Source organism: Conger conger, chromosome 8, assembly GCF_963514075.1.
Source record: "Conger conger chromosome 8, fConCon1.1, whole genome shotgun sequence".
Classification (NCBI taxonomy): Eukaryota; Metazoa; Chordata; class Actinopteri; order Anguilliformes; family Congridae; genus Conger; species Conger conger.
Genome location: NC_083767.1, coordinates 4,597,879 through 4,613,232, shown reverse-complemented (window position 1 = coordinate 4,613,232; position 15,354 = coordinate 4,597,879). Strand labels below are relative to the sequence as shown.

General features: G+C 43.7%; 1 protein-coding gene across 1 annotated transcript in view; it reads left to right on the top strand.

The window, feature by feature from the left end:
* The window catches only part of LOC133135097 (phospholipid-transporting ATPase ABCA1-like), a 149,641-nt gene that overhangs the window by 95,570 nt on the left and 38,717 nt on the right, over positions 1 to 15,354 (top strand). The window contains exons 34-39 of the mRNA XM_061251868.1: positions 2,053 to 2,127; positions 4,886 to 5,055; positions 9,387 to 9,564; positions 10,973 to 11,088; positions 11,518 to 11,662; positions 14,050 to 14,173. Coding sequence (XP_061107852.1) covers positions 2,053 to 2,127; positions 4,886 to 5,055; positions 9,387 to 9,564; positions 10,973 to 11,088; positions 11,518 to 11,662; positions 14,050 to 14,173 — 808 coding nt within the window. The remainder of the gene's footprint in view (positions 1 to 2,052; positions 2,128 to 4,885; positions 5,056 to 9,386; positions 9,565 to 10,972; positions 11,089 to 11,517; positions 11,663 to 14,049; positions 14,174 to 15,354) is intronic.

The following is a 15,354-nucleotide window of genomic DNA, read 5'->3' as shown; positions in this document are numbered from 1 at the left end:
CAGGACATCTGAAGTAGGTACTTAGAGTTTGGGGGAAAAGCAGCCATGTTCACCGCAGGGAGAGCAGGACATGTTCACACAGTCTTATAATAGAATTAAACTGACCACTCATATTTATTGGAACTTAAATTTATGTTTTGTTTTTTTCTTCATAATATATCTCAAACAATGTTTTGTTGTTTTGTATGTCCACACAATCTACTTGTAACATGATTTAAAAAGATAATAATAATAAATTATGCAAATCCGCCCAAACAATAATAATAAAATAAATGTAAAAAAGAAAGTAAAAAAAACAGGAAGGCATGTCTACACCTCTCTCGATTGGAGCAACACTGCCCCGCGGGCTTCTGGGAAAGCTCACACAGGATGCTCTCGTTTGTCTCCGAACCTCCTCCAACTGTCACGCCGCAAGAGGAGCTTGTCACTGTACGTGATCTTTCTTTTTCTTTCGCGCTTTGACTTCATGTTGGATATTTCAGAGCCTTAAATTCTACCTACAGAACCCACAGCATCACCAGGGGTTGAGTGTCCGGGTTAGGCTGTGGTCTCCACCGTTCAAACACAGATCTCCCAAATAGCACAAATTACATGTCTGTGTCTGTACACTAACACTGTGGTTTGAACACAAATATGGTAAGTTGTTATTATGAGCACAATACGACTTCTATCTTCTATTTCAGAAGAAAGCAAGCATTTCAGTATATTTTCATATACAAGACGACCAATTCCATATGCAAGCGTATGGATCAAACCGGTCCTTATGCACTTTAAATGAATGACGCCGTATTTTATTGAAGCTAACAGGAACAAGTCGCGTATCTCTTTCTTTATTTTCCCTGTTGTTCAGTCACGCGGTAAGTTCAGTGTCTGCTGAAAATAATGAAGCGTATTGTGTGAGAACTGAAAAGGTCTTAACGCTTCTTTAAATCCTTCTCTTTCTTTCCGTTAAGAAACTCCCGCTGCACTCACACTGAATAGAGGGAAATTAATTGCAAAAAAATTGAAAGAGAAAGTCTTCCTTTTCTGTGTGTGTGGTCTGTCAGATTTGTTGCCGTTTAATGCAAACCCTGGTTTTGATGAGCTGTGAAGATTGTGCAGTTCTCCAACACCAGGCACGCCATTATTCAATCCCTCTGAGGTTTTCCGACATGCCCGTTCTCTGGCCATTTGAGGGAGCACCATTGTCTTTCAGAAGAAATAGTGTTCCCCGCGGACTGGATTAGCTTGTGTAACCGGTCTCGTTATTTCCCCGTACATCATGTCCAGAACTCAGAACCAGACCCAGTTCTACAGTAATCCTGGAGAGTAGTAGACAGGGATCTATCCTCAATACCAGGCTCAGTCGGCTTCATTTATGTATTTATGATTTTTCACTTTTCGTTGCAAACCAGACTAACATTTAATTATTTATTCGTTCTATTGTTTTATTTTTTTGGGGTTTGACAGACCCAAGGTCTGAGCGCAGTGGCTTTGTCCATTTTTTTAGTCCACTGATAAGACTTTCCCCTGCGTGTGCCCAATACTGTCGTCCACAATGGGAGGATCCTCCATCTTCTCCCGAATCTACACTGCATCAGAATCTTCATATCATGTCATATCCGCACTGACGTGTGTGTCGCACTGGGGTGTCGGGAAACTGCACCTTTTCAGTGATGCAGGAAGTGACTCAGGTCAGAGGTCACCCCACGCTCCATTTCCTGTGGAACGGTATCTCGGCCAAAAATATATAAAAATCCAGCTTTGTTGCACCTTGACGATTCCTCCCAGATTTGCTCTTCTCAACTGAGCCACTCAAGCCTATCCCAGCATGCAGTGCAGCCACACACTCTTTATGCCTTAACGAGTCATTTCAAAGAGCACATGAATGTGCTGGGGTAGGCTGCTGTGGGGCCAAGATAACAGGGAACGCATCTCTGAAACACATGAAAAAACTGATGATTAGCAACAGAGAGATGGCCCAGAGATTTTTCAAGGGTCTTCTCGAGTGTGACCAATTAAAAGGCAGTTTTTTCTTCATCTTCTTTTTTTCCTCTTTTTTCTTCCTTTCAGGACAACGAAACGGATCAGATTTGGCGGAGTGCGGTGACGTTAATGAAAGAGCTTGGAACAAGGAATAATGTCAAGGTACGAAGCAATTACACGCCCAGCACCCTGCTCGGGTTTGTCCCAGTGCCCTCCCCACGTTCCGGCAGAAGGATTTGCTTCGTCATTAATGCCGTACGCAGACACTGCACCTGCCCAGCTGGCTGCCTGGGTCCCTTTCTCTCTGCTCATTGATCTCACACCTGTTTACAGGCCTGTCTCGCACACCTGTGCCCTGAGACGTCTTCAGGTTTCTTACCGCATGCTGGGAAAACAGCCAAAAGGCCACAGAATCAGTCATCATAAATACTGCCGTGCAGTGTCTGGATTTGACCAGAGGGGGCAGTGTGGGCACTTGCCTGTTTGAACTGGGGTTCCTCCTCAGCTTTTCAGAACATGGGAGAAGGCCAGCAAGGAAGGAGGGCAAAGAGCGATAAAAACACAGTTAATTAAAGTGCTGACAAAATGGCTGCCACCACAGTGCTTCAGTTTCATTGCACAGCTGGCCTATTAAGCTGTTTTACATTTGTAGTTAATTTATAGGAAGGGAGAGTTACACCCTTCCGACAATCATCCATATCTCTGCTATAACTGTGTATAGCCTGTGTTTACTCATTTTGGAGGTGTGGATAATAGACTGTAGAGGGGTACTGTAATTTGGGCACTGTAAGCTTCAAGGGGAAAACTTGGATTGGAAAAACAAAAATAAAAGCATAAGCAGATTTTTATCTTTTATTTTTTCCACAGAGCTCATTAGACTGTCTTGGTAGTCGAGCTTACAAAAGCAGTCAATATTCCAATACGTGTTGACTGGCTAGATGTCTGATTAGTGAACAAAAACATTTCACTAAAGCGTGCGTTTATGCTTTTCTGTGGATCTGGAAAACAGAGCTTTTAGATGTCTGGCATATGGCAATTATAAGTTTTCTGAAGTCGCACATTGCATTTTATGCAGTTAAAGGACATTTTTATTTGGATCAACTCTGCACAGCATACATTGTTTTTCATACAATCGATTCCTGCTGTTTGATATTTATAGCAGCAATTATTGTTAAGTGCCTTGCACAAGCGTACATGGGCAGAAACCTATAACCTGCAAATCCAGTTCCCCAAACCATTATGCTACAGTGCAAATACGGAGCATATCGAGTCATTTTTTAAAACATATCCATACAGCCGGGTATTTAACTGCATCAATTTCAATTCGACACTTTGCTCAAGGGTGCAAGAGTAGTGATTTAACTTGGGAATTTAATATGTGGCCATGTACTGAAGTGAGGTTCAGTTGCTTAACCATTGTACGGCATAATATACAGCGATAAAACGTATTGGAATACTGTAGAAGCACTCCTGCGTTTACGTATCATAACCTTGGATGGCTTGTAAATTGCAGTCCTTTTAGAAAGCGAGTATATATATGAAGGTGTGAATAATGTCCGTTATCAACCAGAGTGTGGTTATTTTAGCCTTGTCTCTAGTTTTAACAGTCTACTCTTAACAGTTCTCTTTTTTCTTTTCTTTCCTTTTTTGGTTAATTTTAACTGACATTTACAGATTTTCAATGTTTAATCTTTTATATTTTTTAAATGTAGAGTTGTATTTGGAACATTGTTTTAATTGTTGTAGGTGTGTTTTTAGATGTGAGGTACCACACTGATGTACTCTCCTTCAGTTAATGCTCTGTGCTTCGGTGCTGTGAGTGATAGAATATTGGTTTTATAACCGATGGCTGATTCTTCACATGTTCAGCCTGTGACAGCTGAAATATGTTTAGAGTCGTCTTCTCACGCTTCTCTCAGCTCTTGGATGGTGGGAGGTTCTCTCAGCTCTTGGATCGTGGGAGGTCTGTGAATTAAAAATGTCTCACGGAGAGTATGAGATACCTACATACACAGCTTATGAGCAGTTACCCTGACATACACACAGTATGAGCAGTTACCCTGACATACACACAGCATATGAGCTGTTACCCTGACATACACACAGTATGAGCAGTTACCCTGACATACACAGCTTGATTATGAATCTCTACTCTCAGATCCCTCTTCAGGTTTTAATTTACTGAACCTGGCAGCTTATTATTATTAATTCATTATTTATTGGTGTGTTTCGGTTAATGTTCAATTCCTTCGATCTCAGAATAATGCTAAATCAGATCTGTCAAAGTACAAGACTATAAAATGAATCAAATGATATATATTATAGATATTATATAAAAAGAGTGTCTAAAACTAATGGAAACAGTGGGGTTTTGACAGTGCAGCTCCATTTTGCAGTTGTTTATGTTGATCATTTTTAAGACAAACACAAATATCTTTGGGGGGTAATTCCACACAGCGGCAGTGCAAATGTTTGGAAGGAACGCCGGAATTAGCTCTGATCCTAATGAGCTCTGATGTGACAGCGTGGGAGGTGAGAGTTCTTTCCGGAAAATTCCTCTCTTCCGCCCATGTTCTTTCCCCATTCTCAATACATAAAAAGCCCCCCAAAAAAACTGCTGGACCTAGGTTTTGAAACAGCTGGTAGCTGGTTGACTTCAGACCAGCTCCCACTTTAGACCAGCTCCCAGTTTGACCTGGTTTAGCTAGTTGACCGGCTCAAGCTATGTTTTGAAACAGCTCAGACAAGATACCGGCACTAGCTGGTTGACCAGCTTTATGACCAAGCTGGTTGACCAGCTCATGACCAGCTAAACCAGCTTATAACGAGCTTGACCAGCTCAGTTTTCAAGCTGGTCAGGCTGGTATAGCGGGATTTTACAGTGGGGTAGTCCAATGCTCTGTGCTTCTCCTGTTTACAGGTGTGGTTCTACAACATGGGGTGGCACGCGGTGGTGTCTTTCCTTGGCGTGGCCAACAACGCCATCCTGCGGGGGAATCTGCCCGCCGGGGACGAGCTGAGAGAGTACGGGATCGCCACGGCCAACCACCCTCTCAACCTCACCAAGGAGCAGCTCTCCTACGTCGCTCTGTAAGTGACATCGCCCCCCCGCTGGTCAGGAGGGGAACTGCACCGCAGGAGAAGAGAGAGGAGGTGGAGATCTGGGCTGCTGCCACTCACTGACCGACCTGTGGAAGCACCATCCCCATTATAGTTATCTAGCTGATGCTTTTAGCCAGAGTGACTTACAGTTGATTAGACTGAGCAGGAGACAATCCCCCTGGCGCAATGCAGGGTTAAGGGCCTTGCCCTGGCCAATAGGCTGCCCATAGACTTGCAATTGGCCATTTTGAAAACAACATTAGCCCATGAGGGTGTGTTTTCTGAGATGGGAAGAATATACCTGCTTCACAGTCTTGAGATAAGCTGGAAATCTGAGGGTCATTATTTTAAATGTATTTCTTTATTTTCTATTCTACTGCATAAATACTCAATTAAAAAAAATTAAGGACATCAAAGATAGCGAAAATCAAGGACAAACTTTGGTGAGTTTCAGGCCTGTGCAGGATAAGGACACATCCTATTTATCCCTGTCTTTTATCTGCAGTTTTTACCGGCTACTTTATAATCCATTCATTTATTTTTTAGTGACTGAACCATCATGGAGCCCCATCAGTATGAAAGCAGGCTCTGAAGGTAGAGTTGCTGCCGCTTGGTTATTTCCCAGCCCTGATGCGTTACAGGCTGATATTGGGGCTTTGGATGTGCCGTTTGGAGCAGATTGCAGTGCGGGGAGCCTTGCATAAGTAAGGCATTTATGCGGTGATTTAGGGAGAATGACAGCGGTGGATTCTGGGAGAGGAAAGGCAGGCCTGGCTTGGGATAATTAATGCACTTCTCATTCCATATATTCACACTAAGCCCTCTCTGCTCCTGGTCCTGCTCGCTCCCGACGATTTATTAACCATGATCTCAGGATTAACTCGCAATACTTCTGCCCTGCGAAATTAATGTCAGCCGTTAAGAAGGGGGGGAAAAAAGGCAGTGTGTGGGTACCGGACCCTGTTAGTTAGGGTCTGGCTTTCATCTTATCTTTAATTCAGGACCATCAGCATCGCTCGACAGGTGTGGTTTTACCCTGCCTGGGGTACCCATGGGGGAGATATGAGGGGGGATATGCCCACCTGGTTCACCTCACAATCTGCCATCTTTATAGAGGAATAAAACTGAGAGGAGAGGAGAGGAGAGAGAGTGAGGGAGAGTGTGTGTGTGTGAGAGAGACAGAGAGGAGAGAGATACAGTGTAGAGGTAGAGAGAGAGAGGAGGAAAGAGGAGACTGAGAAAGAGGGAAGAGAGAGAAGGGGGAGATAGTGAGTGAGGGAAGAGAAGGAAAAAGAGAGGGAGAAAGACAGAGAGAGACACAGAGAGTGAGCAAAGAGAGAGAGAGCGGTGGAGAGAAAGGAGAAACAAACAGCATACAGAGGGAGATACAGTGAAGTGGTGCAGAGAGAGAGAGAGAAAGAGAGAGGGGAGATAGCGAGAGACAGGGTCGAGAAGGAGAAAGAGAGGGAGAGAGACGAGTGAAATACAGAGAGAGAAAGAGAGTGAGCAAAGAGAGAGATAGAGGTGGAGAGAAAGCAGAGATAAACAGTGTAGAGGTGGCGAGAGAGAGAGAGAGAGAGAGAGAGAATAAGTAACACTGACTTGCAGCTAGAGGTGGCGAGAGAGAGAGAGAGAGAGAGAGAGAGAGAATAAGTAACACTGACTTGCAGCTAGAGGTGGTGAGAGAGAGAGAGAGAGAGAGAGAGAGAGAGAATAAGTAACACTGACTTGCAGCTATGATACAGCTGTCAGACCGGGGGCCCTGTGTGTAAACGCTGTCCTGGTCTTCAGAGGGCTTCATGAACTCTGTTCCGTCTCGCCTCACCGTTCCTAAATGAAGCGCGGCTTTTCATTTTCATAATCTGCGGCGCAGGTATCCAGGGGTGCAGCAGCCAGACATACTCCTTAAGTCTGTTCGCTCTGCCCAGGACTCTCCGGGGGGAAAAGCAAACGGGGACGCCTGGAAATAGGCTCACCAAGAAAAAAACACGGACGGCCATTTTAATTGACCACTTGTGACCGAACCAGTTCTCCCCTCAACCAAAAACAACATGGAGAATGCATTGGGGTCGATCACCAGGTGAACGCATGTATTATGCATTCCTGTGTGTTTATTCTTCTCCGTGGCTCTTATTACTAACCTGGCAGGGATCTCTGATTCCCTGTGTTCAGGCTGATCCACCAGTCATTTTGTTTCCTCAAATCTGCATCCACACAGGTGAGGCAGTTTAAATAAGTCTGTAGGAATCTGAAGCTGCACACTGGGTAAGCGCATGTAATATTTATGCTCTGTAATTGCATCCAGCTTGCTCTGATGAACCTACTTCCGTGCCCATTCCGGTGTGTCTGTTTAAACGGCGTTAATTACTCGCCAGGTAAAGCGGGGTGTTGGTGGAGTGGAGTATCCGCGGCGCTGGAGCACGGAGTCCGCTTGCTCGGCGGTTAATTAAGTGCCCTCGGCGAGGACGCTTCCTCGTATCACGTATCATCTCGCGTCTGAGCTGATTTTCAGATGAAAAGATAAACAAATTGAAAGATTAGACGCTTGGCGGGAAACTGCGGAGATGATTGGGCCTCTGCTCGCGAGCTCCCACCGCGAAACCAAACGAATTAGGGGAAAGAGCGGGAGCGAAAACGGCGTTTTCAGCCGTCTGCGTACGGCGGTGAGTCCCCCGTGGCCTGACCGCTCCAGCCCTGCCCCTGCGGGGCCTCCCCAGGGAAGAGCGCCGAGGAGCGTCGTCTCACCGGGCCGTCCGGTGCTTCTCCCGCCCGCGGAAACGGCTCCACAGATTCATGAGGAAAGCGCGGCTCCCCTGTTCCTGCTTGTCTCGCTGAAACGACAGTCGCGTGGCCCGGATTGTGCTCGTTAGGTACTATAGCACGACGGGAGGAATCCAGGAAAGTATCAGTGACGTCACTGAAAAGATCGAATCATTCAATAGACCGTGTTGCCGTATCCCGAAAATCTCACCCTCCGGTGAGATTCCAGATTTCAGATTTATATATGCTGTGATCCTTTTGAAATTTGAAAGCTTCCGTAACTCAGTTGTTTTGGACACGAGAGAGAAAAAAACTTTTTTTAAAAATCAAAACAGACCATCAAGAATTTCAGAGCTGGCAGAACTGACAACAGATTCCAGTTTGGCTGCTACATCTATCCTGAAACTGCTGCATGTGTGTGTGTCTGTGTGTGTCTGTGTGTGTGTGTGTGTGTGTGTGGGTGTGTGTTTGTGCATGTTTGTGTGTGTGTATGTGTGTGCATGTATGTCTGTGTGAGAGAGAGATATTAGACAGAAGGAGAATGAGAGAGAGAAGGAGATATTATCCAGTTGACATATGCAGTAGACATATGATCTGACTATCACGCAGCATTAAGTCTGTACTGTGATCAGGCTCATTTGCGTAGCCTGGCCAATGCATCTCTGTCCCTCTGTACTGTAAATACCCCCGAGACCCATCCCATAATATCCCCCTCCATTACAGTCAGCTCCTAAACTTGGCTTAATGTCCATTAGTGTTGAATCCGGAGCATTACACATGCTGAATAATCTCATATTGATTAAACTCGTGTTGACATTTCCCCCCCATGCTCAGAGGTTCTGGCCTGCTATCGATCTCACCTTTAAAAGTGTCCCTCGGAAAATTATAACAAATCTACGGGGATCGATCGCTTGAATGATACGTATATAAATGACTGATGTCCCTGCCTTGATGAGTCAGTCCCATTCAGGAGTCATTTAGAGTTGCACCCCCTACTGTCCTAAGGTGACATTGAACCTGTGTGGAAAATAATGTACTGCAGCCAGCTCGAGCTCAAAGGTGTCAGACTAATAATGAACAAAGGAACAAACAGGCAAAGAAATGAATAAACAAGATAACATATGCATTTACTGAAGCCTGTGGGGTAATGTGTCCTCTGCATTTGACCGATGCCAGTTATTAGGAGCAGAGGGCAGCCACAGTGCAGCGCCCAGGGACCAGCTCCAGTTCTGAGGCCAGAGCCTTGGTCATGGGCAACGGCAGGAGCACACCTAACCTGATATACATGTGTTTGAGTGTGGGAGGAAACCGGAGTACCCGGAGTAAACCCACACAAACACGGGGAGAACATGGAAACCCCACACAGAGGATCTGGACCCAGTGCTAACACCACCATGCTGCATAGTGAACATACCAACAGATAATGAAGCCATGGGCTTGCTTTATTCTTTTTATTTATATTTTTCCTCTGACAGGGAGTCAAAGGGGAAATAAACAGTATTTTTTTTATGGCAGAAACTGTCGGACTGAAACGCCGTGAATGCTGTCTCCTCTGGCAGGGCCACCACCTCCACGGACGTCGTGGTGTCGATCTGCGTGATCTTCGCCATGTCCTTCATCCCCGCCAGCTTCGTACTCTTCCTCATCCAGGAGCGCGTCAGCAAGGCCAAGCACCTGCAGTTCGTCAGCGGGGTGAACCCGGCCGTCTACTGGGTCGCCAACTTCGCCTGGGACATGGTACGAGCGCGAACATCAGCTCAAATAGTCCCCTCTCGAATAGTCCCGCTCAAATAGTCCCCTCTCGAATAGTCCCGCTCAAATAGTCCCCTCTCGAATAGTCCCGCTCAAATAGTCCCCTCTGCTCGAGCGTGAATGCTGCAGCCTCAGTGGAATTCACCCTGTAGAGTCTGCAGTCACTGTGGTTCACAGCGATGGTGGTAAACAAAGCCACTCGGTCTGAACCGTCCGCTAACGCTGGACTATTCCGTGTGTCTCCCTCTGACATTTTGTGCAATGGACTGCGCTCTCAGAAATAAAGGTACGAAAAGTGCCTAAAGAGGTTCACTGCGCTACAAAAACCAAAAAATAATTAAATCTCTAAAAAGTATTGTAAAGTAAAAACATTGACATTTAAAATCATATTTATTTTTCTTTTTGCTAAATAAGAAAAATATTGCCAATGAGGTGAAACAGTTTTGACTTGTTTTAAGATTTGCCAGTGGAATAAGAACATTTCACTTGTCGAGCAAACAGTAACTTAAACTTAAAAAAATCGAATTATTTCTACAAACGCTTGTCACTGGGGCAGTATCTTATAGCCAGCAATATAGAATTAGTTTTTACCTTTTTTTACCAACTGACTCAGTTGTGCCCAAAGACAACATTAATGTACTTTCACAGTATATTTGGGAAATCTGATCCTTGAATGACAGAAACGTACCTCCACTGTCACTTTATTTCTGAGAGGGTAGGTGAAGTAGAGGTGAGCAGGGATGGCCTTACAGGGTATGATTAACTGACAGAGACGATGAGAGAGGAAGCAGCCTGATAACGTTCTCTTATTCCACTTTACTCAAGTGTGACAAACATTTGTCCGGTTGTGCTTTGATGGGGACCAAAGGTATTTCTTCCATTTTGGGTTCTCTGGCATTCTTGTATAGACCCCTGTGGTACTGTTGTTTCTTCCTTTAGTTAAACTCTTTAAGTTTTTGAAAGTGATAGTCCCAAAACACGTTAAACTGATTAACTGTAATAATAGGACATTGTGAATCAGTCAGTGTATTACTCGTACAGCTCTGACAAGTAAATTATCTTAAATTATCATCAGCTAATTAATACAGGCTTTTTTTCTGTCTGCACTGACGGAACAGCGCCGTCTCCAGAAATGAACTTGTAAAAAGTGCGTGTAATGGATGGGGAATTCAAAGAGATGAGCTTAGCTATCTAATTAAATATCCATTAATACATCTCTGCGATCCATTTGGAGATACCATATATTATTGTGAGGTAACATATTTCTTGTGCCCAGTGAGTGAAACTTTTCAGGCTTATCGGATGCACACACACGCATAGGTGAGCACGGAACACAAAACATTGCACGGTCTCATTACTCTGCTTCTGTCTGTGTGTTTGTGCTTTGTTCCAGTGTAACTACGTCGTCCCATGTCTGATAGTGATTGTCATCTTCTTGGCTTTCCAACAAAAAGCCTACGTCTCGCCTGAAAACCTACCAGCGTTGATTCTTCTCCTAGTGCTTTATGGGTGAGTGCCATGTGTAACATTACAGTTTCAATATTTGGACACAATTGCTATTTACATTTAAAAATACACAGTCCACTATATTATATTTGAAAAAATGTGTGTGTGTGTGTGTGTGTGTGTGTGTGTGTGTGTGTGTGTGTGTATGTGTGCGTGCATGCGTGTGCATGCGTGTGTGCGTGTGTGTGTGTGTATGCGTGTGTGCATGCGTGTGTTCTCACTTGATGAGAATTATGCATGAGGCCTGAAGTAATTTATGCTCTGATCTAAAGGGAGCTTTTCATCTTACCTTATTAGACCTAAGCCATTCATTTCATGAGAACAGAGTTTGAGATCTTTTTCATACTTTTACAGAAGTCTATCTTGATAGGCTGGATCCAAACAGTTCAGGGCTGTATATTCATTCTGTTTTTTCCCTGTCCACTTTCTCAGGTGGTCAATCACACCGATGATGTACCCAGCATCCTTTGTGTTCAGCGTCCCCAGCACAGCCTACGTGGTGCTGACCTGCGTCAACCTCTTCATTGGGATAAACGGCAGCGTGGCCACGTTCGTCATGGAGCTGTTCGACGACGAGGTCAGAGTTCAGCCACTCGTTTCTGTTCTGTCAGGCAGGGAGGGAGAGGCGCTTTAAACGAAAAGTGCTCGTTCGACCGTCGAATGTAAGGGCCCTGTGCACACTTTTACACACACTTTTTCTCATCGACGGCACTGTTCTCGGTGAAGAGATTAATATCCACATCCTGATAAGAGCTGTATGAGTGCTCCCATCACATCATCATTATGTACCCTCGCCAAAACAGGGACTGCTTTGTTTTGCTTTCAATTGATCATAATATCTTGCATATGAGTTTTACATTTTTGAGTTTTAAAAATAATCCAACCAAGTGGTAACAAAAATCATTAATTAAAGAATTAAATGTAAGACTACTATTACTTTAATACCACCACTTCTACTAATACTAATACTACTACTGCTATTCATCATCATCACCTTTTTATTCTTCTTTTATTACCTTTTTTTGTATTTTATTCTCACATTATTAATATTTAAAATATATATCATTACTAGACATGTCATCATGTTCCCCTTGTATATCTGGGGACTGCGGGAACATAAGGTGAAGCTATACTATGCCAAGTGTGTGTTATCTTTGTGTGAGACAGGAGAAATCTTTCCTCTTGTGTTCTACCTGCCTCTGGTTTCACCTGGCTCTGTTTCACCTCAGGCTGTTCACATCTTCACACACTTGTGCCAGATGAATTCTCCATTTTACCAACGCATTTTCTTCCAAAACATTTCCCCTCAAAACATATTCTCCAAGGCTGTTTTGTTCACACATGTATTATTTATTCACAGCAGTATTAGTCATGTATAATTGCAGTATTTGTAGTGAAAGGCATTGTAAATACTGCCAGAGAGAGTGTGTGTGTCTGACAGTCAGAGGCTCCAGCTAATGCCTTAGAAGCTCTTTTGTTTTGTTTGTGTCCGTCGGTTGGAAGGATTTCTTAAGAGAAAAGTCAATCCTTGATGAAAATGCGCATTATGCAAGACGTTTGCTTTATTGCAACACTTTCTACTGGCTGAGAGCTGCTCAATATTCTTGCAAAAGCTCAATTTTAATCAATGCTGTACTCAATAACCAGATACACTGTACCTGCAGTATGTAGATACAGGCTTCTATGCCACCTTGAAAGATAATGCCAGGTTCAAATAGGGAATGTAGAGTAATTACACAGTTACTGTAAAAAAACTGACTCCTGATGTTAAATCAGGTCTGTTAAGTTGTACATTTTACTTTGGTAGAGTACATTGGATTCCTTGTGCAAACTGTGACAGTGAAATTATCTCTGAGAATTGCATTGGGTAGGTGTTCTTACCTTCTGACATCTCATAGATTACCTTGAGTTATATGCACGCCTCTCTTCTCTTGTACTTTTTGACGCCCACGTGGAAGTTTAAATTGACATTAATTGTTTCAGCCGCGACTACAAACTCCAAAAACTCTCGGTAATGGAGGGTTGAAGAACGCATTTAACCCAAAATCACAAAGGAAGAACCCGTAGATTCACAGCTTCTGAAATTGCTGCAGAAGGTGTTTTTGACCTCCATCCAGAAGTGTGTTAATTCGCATAATACATGACCTTCTGCAGAACGAGTGACAGACAGCGTTCTTTACAATGGACGTAACTTTGAAAACGCGACGTTGTCACTGAGAGAAAGGCACAAAGCTCCTTTCATTTCCACTTCGTTTAGTTAATTACGGCTGGGTGTGCTCTAGAACGCGGCATCAGTCATTCCGCGGCTGCGGGGCTGAAAGAGTTTTCCGGAAAATGCCGTGATTGCAGCAGCAGCCGGGGGGATACACTCTGACAGTCACGCTAACCCGGTAATTAATTGAGCTTACACGAGGGGTGGGAAGAGACATTTTCGTCGTGAGTGAGAAACGAATCTCCGCACCCGGTCGTTTTAATGAAAGGGGTTACCCGCGCTGGCCTTATCTCTCTCGGTCGGGAGAGAGGCATTGTTATTCAGATTGTAAATAACTATGTGAACCTCGCTCTGTCATGCAGTGGTAATGCTGATGAAGAGATTGTGTCCCTTTTTTTTAAGTTATCAGGCTTGTATCAGAGTAACAGGAGGAATATAATCAGTGTTCAGCTCGTCCCATGGCTTATCTGAGGCTGCTGAGAAATCAGCATAACAGTAGGGCACGGTCCTGAGATGAGGCAGATTGAGAGGGCTTTGGCATTAGCCAATTTATACTACCGCTAATGCTAAACATGGCATTAGAGGTGCATTGTGAGGGCATTAGCGTTAGCCAATATATGCTACCGCTAATGTTAAACATAGCATGAGTGGTACGTTGAGAGGGCTTTAACATTAGCCAATATATGCTACCGCTAATGCTAAACATAGAATCCTCGTGCAACAAAACAGTGGTTTTCCCTTTTCCTTCCCAGAACGTCACCTATGTCAATGACATCGTGAAGCAGGCACTGCTGGTCTTTCCCCATTTCTGCCTGGGAAGAGGACTCATTGACATGGCCAAAAACCAAGCCATGGCCACGCTCTTCAGCAGTTTCGGTGAGTTTAATTTTGTCTGTTATTCTGAACATGGTAAACGGTTGGCATTTATATGGCGCCTTTATCCAAAGTGCCATATATTGAAGCTTCACATTCACCCATTCATACGCACACTCACACACACCAATGGCAATCAGTTGCCATGCAAGGCTGCCACCAGGAATTATGGGTTAGGGACACTTTGACACACCCAGGGCGGGATCAAACCGGCAACCCTCTGACTGCCAGACGACTGCTCTTACTGCCCAAGGTCACACAAGACAAATTCCCAGTTCCTCCTGATATTTCCACCCATACTCAGAATAACCCAACATTACTGGTACAGACAATAATGCACTGTACTGATAAATCAGTCAAAATGGAGGCAAATGTGGAGGCGATACTATACAGTAGGAAAGTGTCATTTCAGGAAATCCTTCCATTTCTAAGAAGCAATCACAGCTTAAAAAGCTGGTCTGGAAGGGGTCTATTTACCAGAGAATGAGAATAGAAATGGCTTCAGTTTTTTTTTTCTTGTCTGTGAGCAAGGAGTCTATTTAAGCTAGGAAGAATGGGGGTTTAAATGCTTAGGGAAGGGCATATTATTTTTGGATTGCTAAAATCTTTTTTTAACATGAAATCAGCTTTATTGTGTCTATGGGCAGGGTTCCAGTTTCAACATTAGGTGTAATTCACTATCGAAGTAGACAGAGAAATGAGACACCATTTCTCTATCATAACTTATTTTGATGATTCATTTCTATTTTAATATGAAATTTACAGCACATATCCATCTACAGCATAACACTTTACGCTTACTTTCATCATTCTGGTCCCTTGTGAAAAAGACATCTTCATCTGTTTATTTATAGAACTCTTATCTTCTGTAATGGTTTTGCTTCCCTTTAGAAATATACACATTTCCACATATAGAAAAGCAATACAATGCTATTCGAGTAAATGTTATTGTTAATGATTATATATTTCATGTACTTACAGGTACTAATACCGTATTAACCCCCTGAGACCTTCCCTGAGCTCCATTCAGTATTTGTCTTAACATAAGGGACATGGTTTCACTGCAATATATGAAAATGTTTTGCCATCCAAGACAAGTATTTATCATTACATTACATTACATTACATGGCATTTAGCAGACGCTCTTATCCGGAGCGACGTACAACAAAGTGCAAAAAAATGG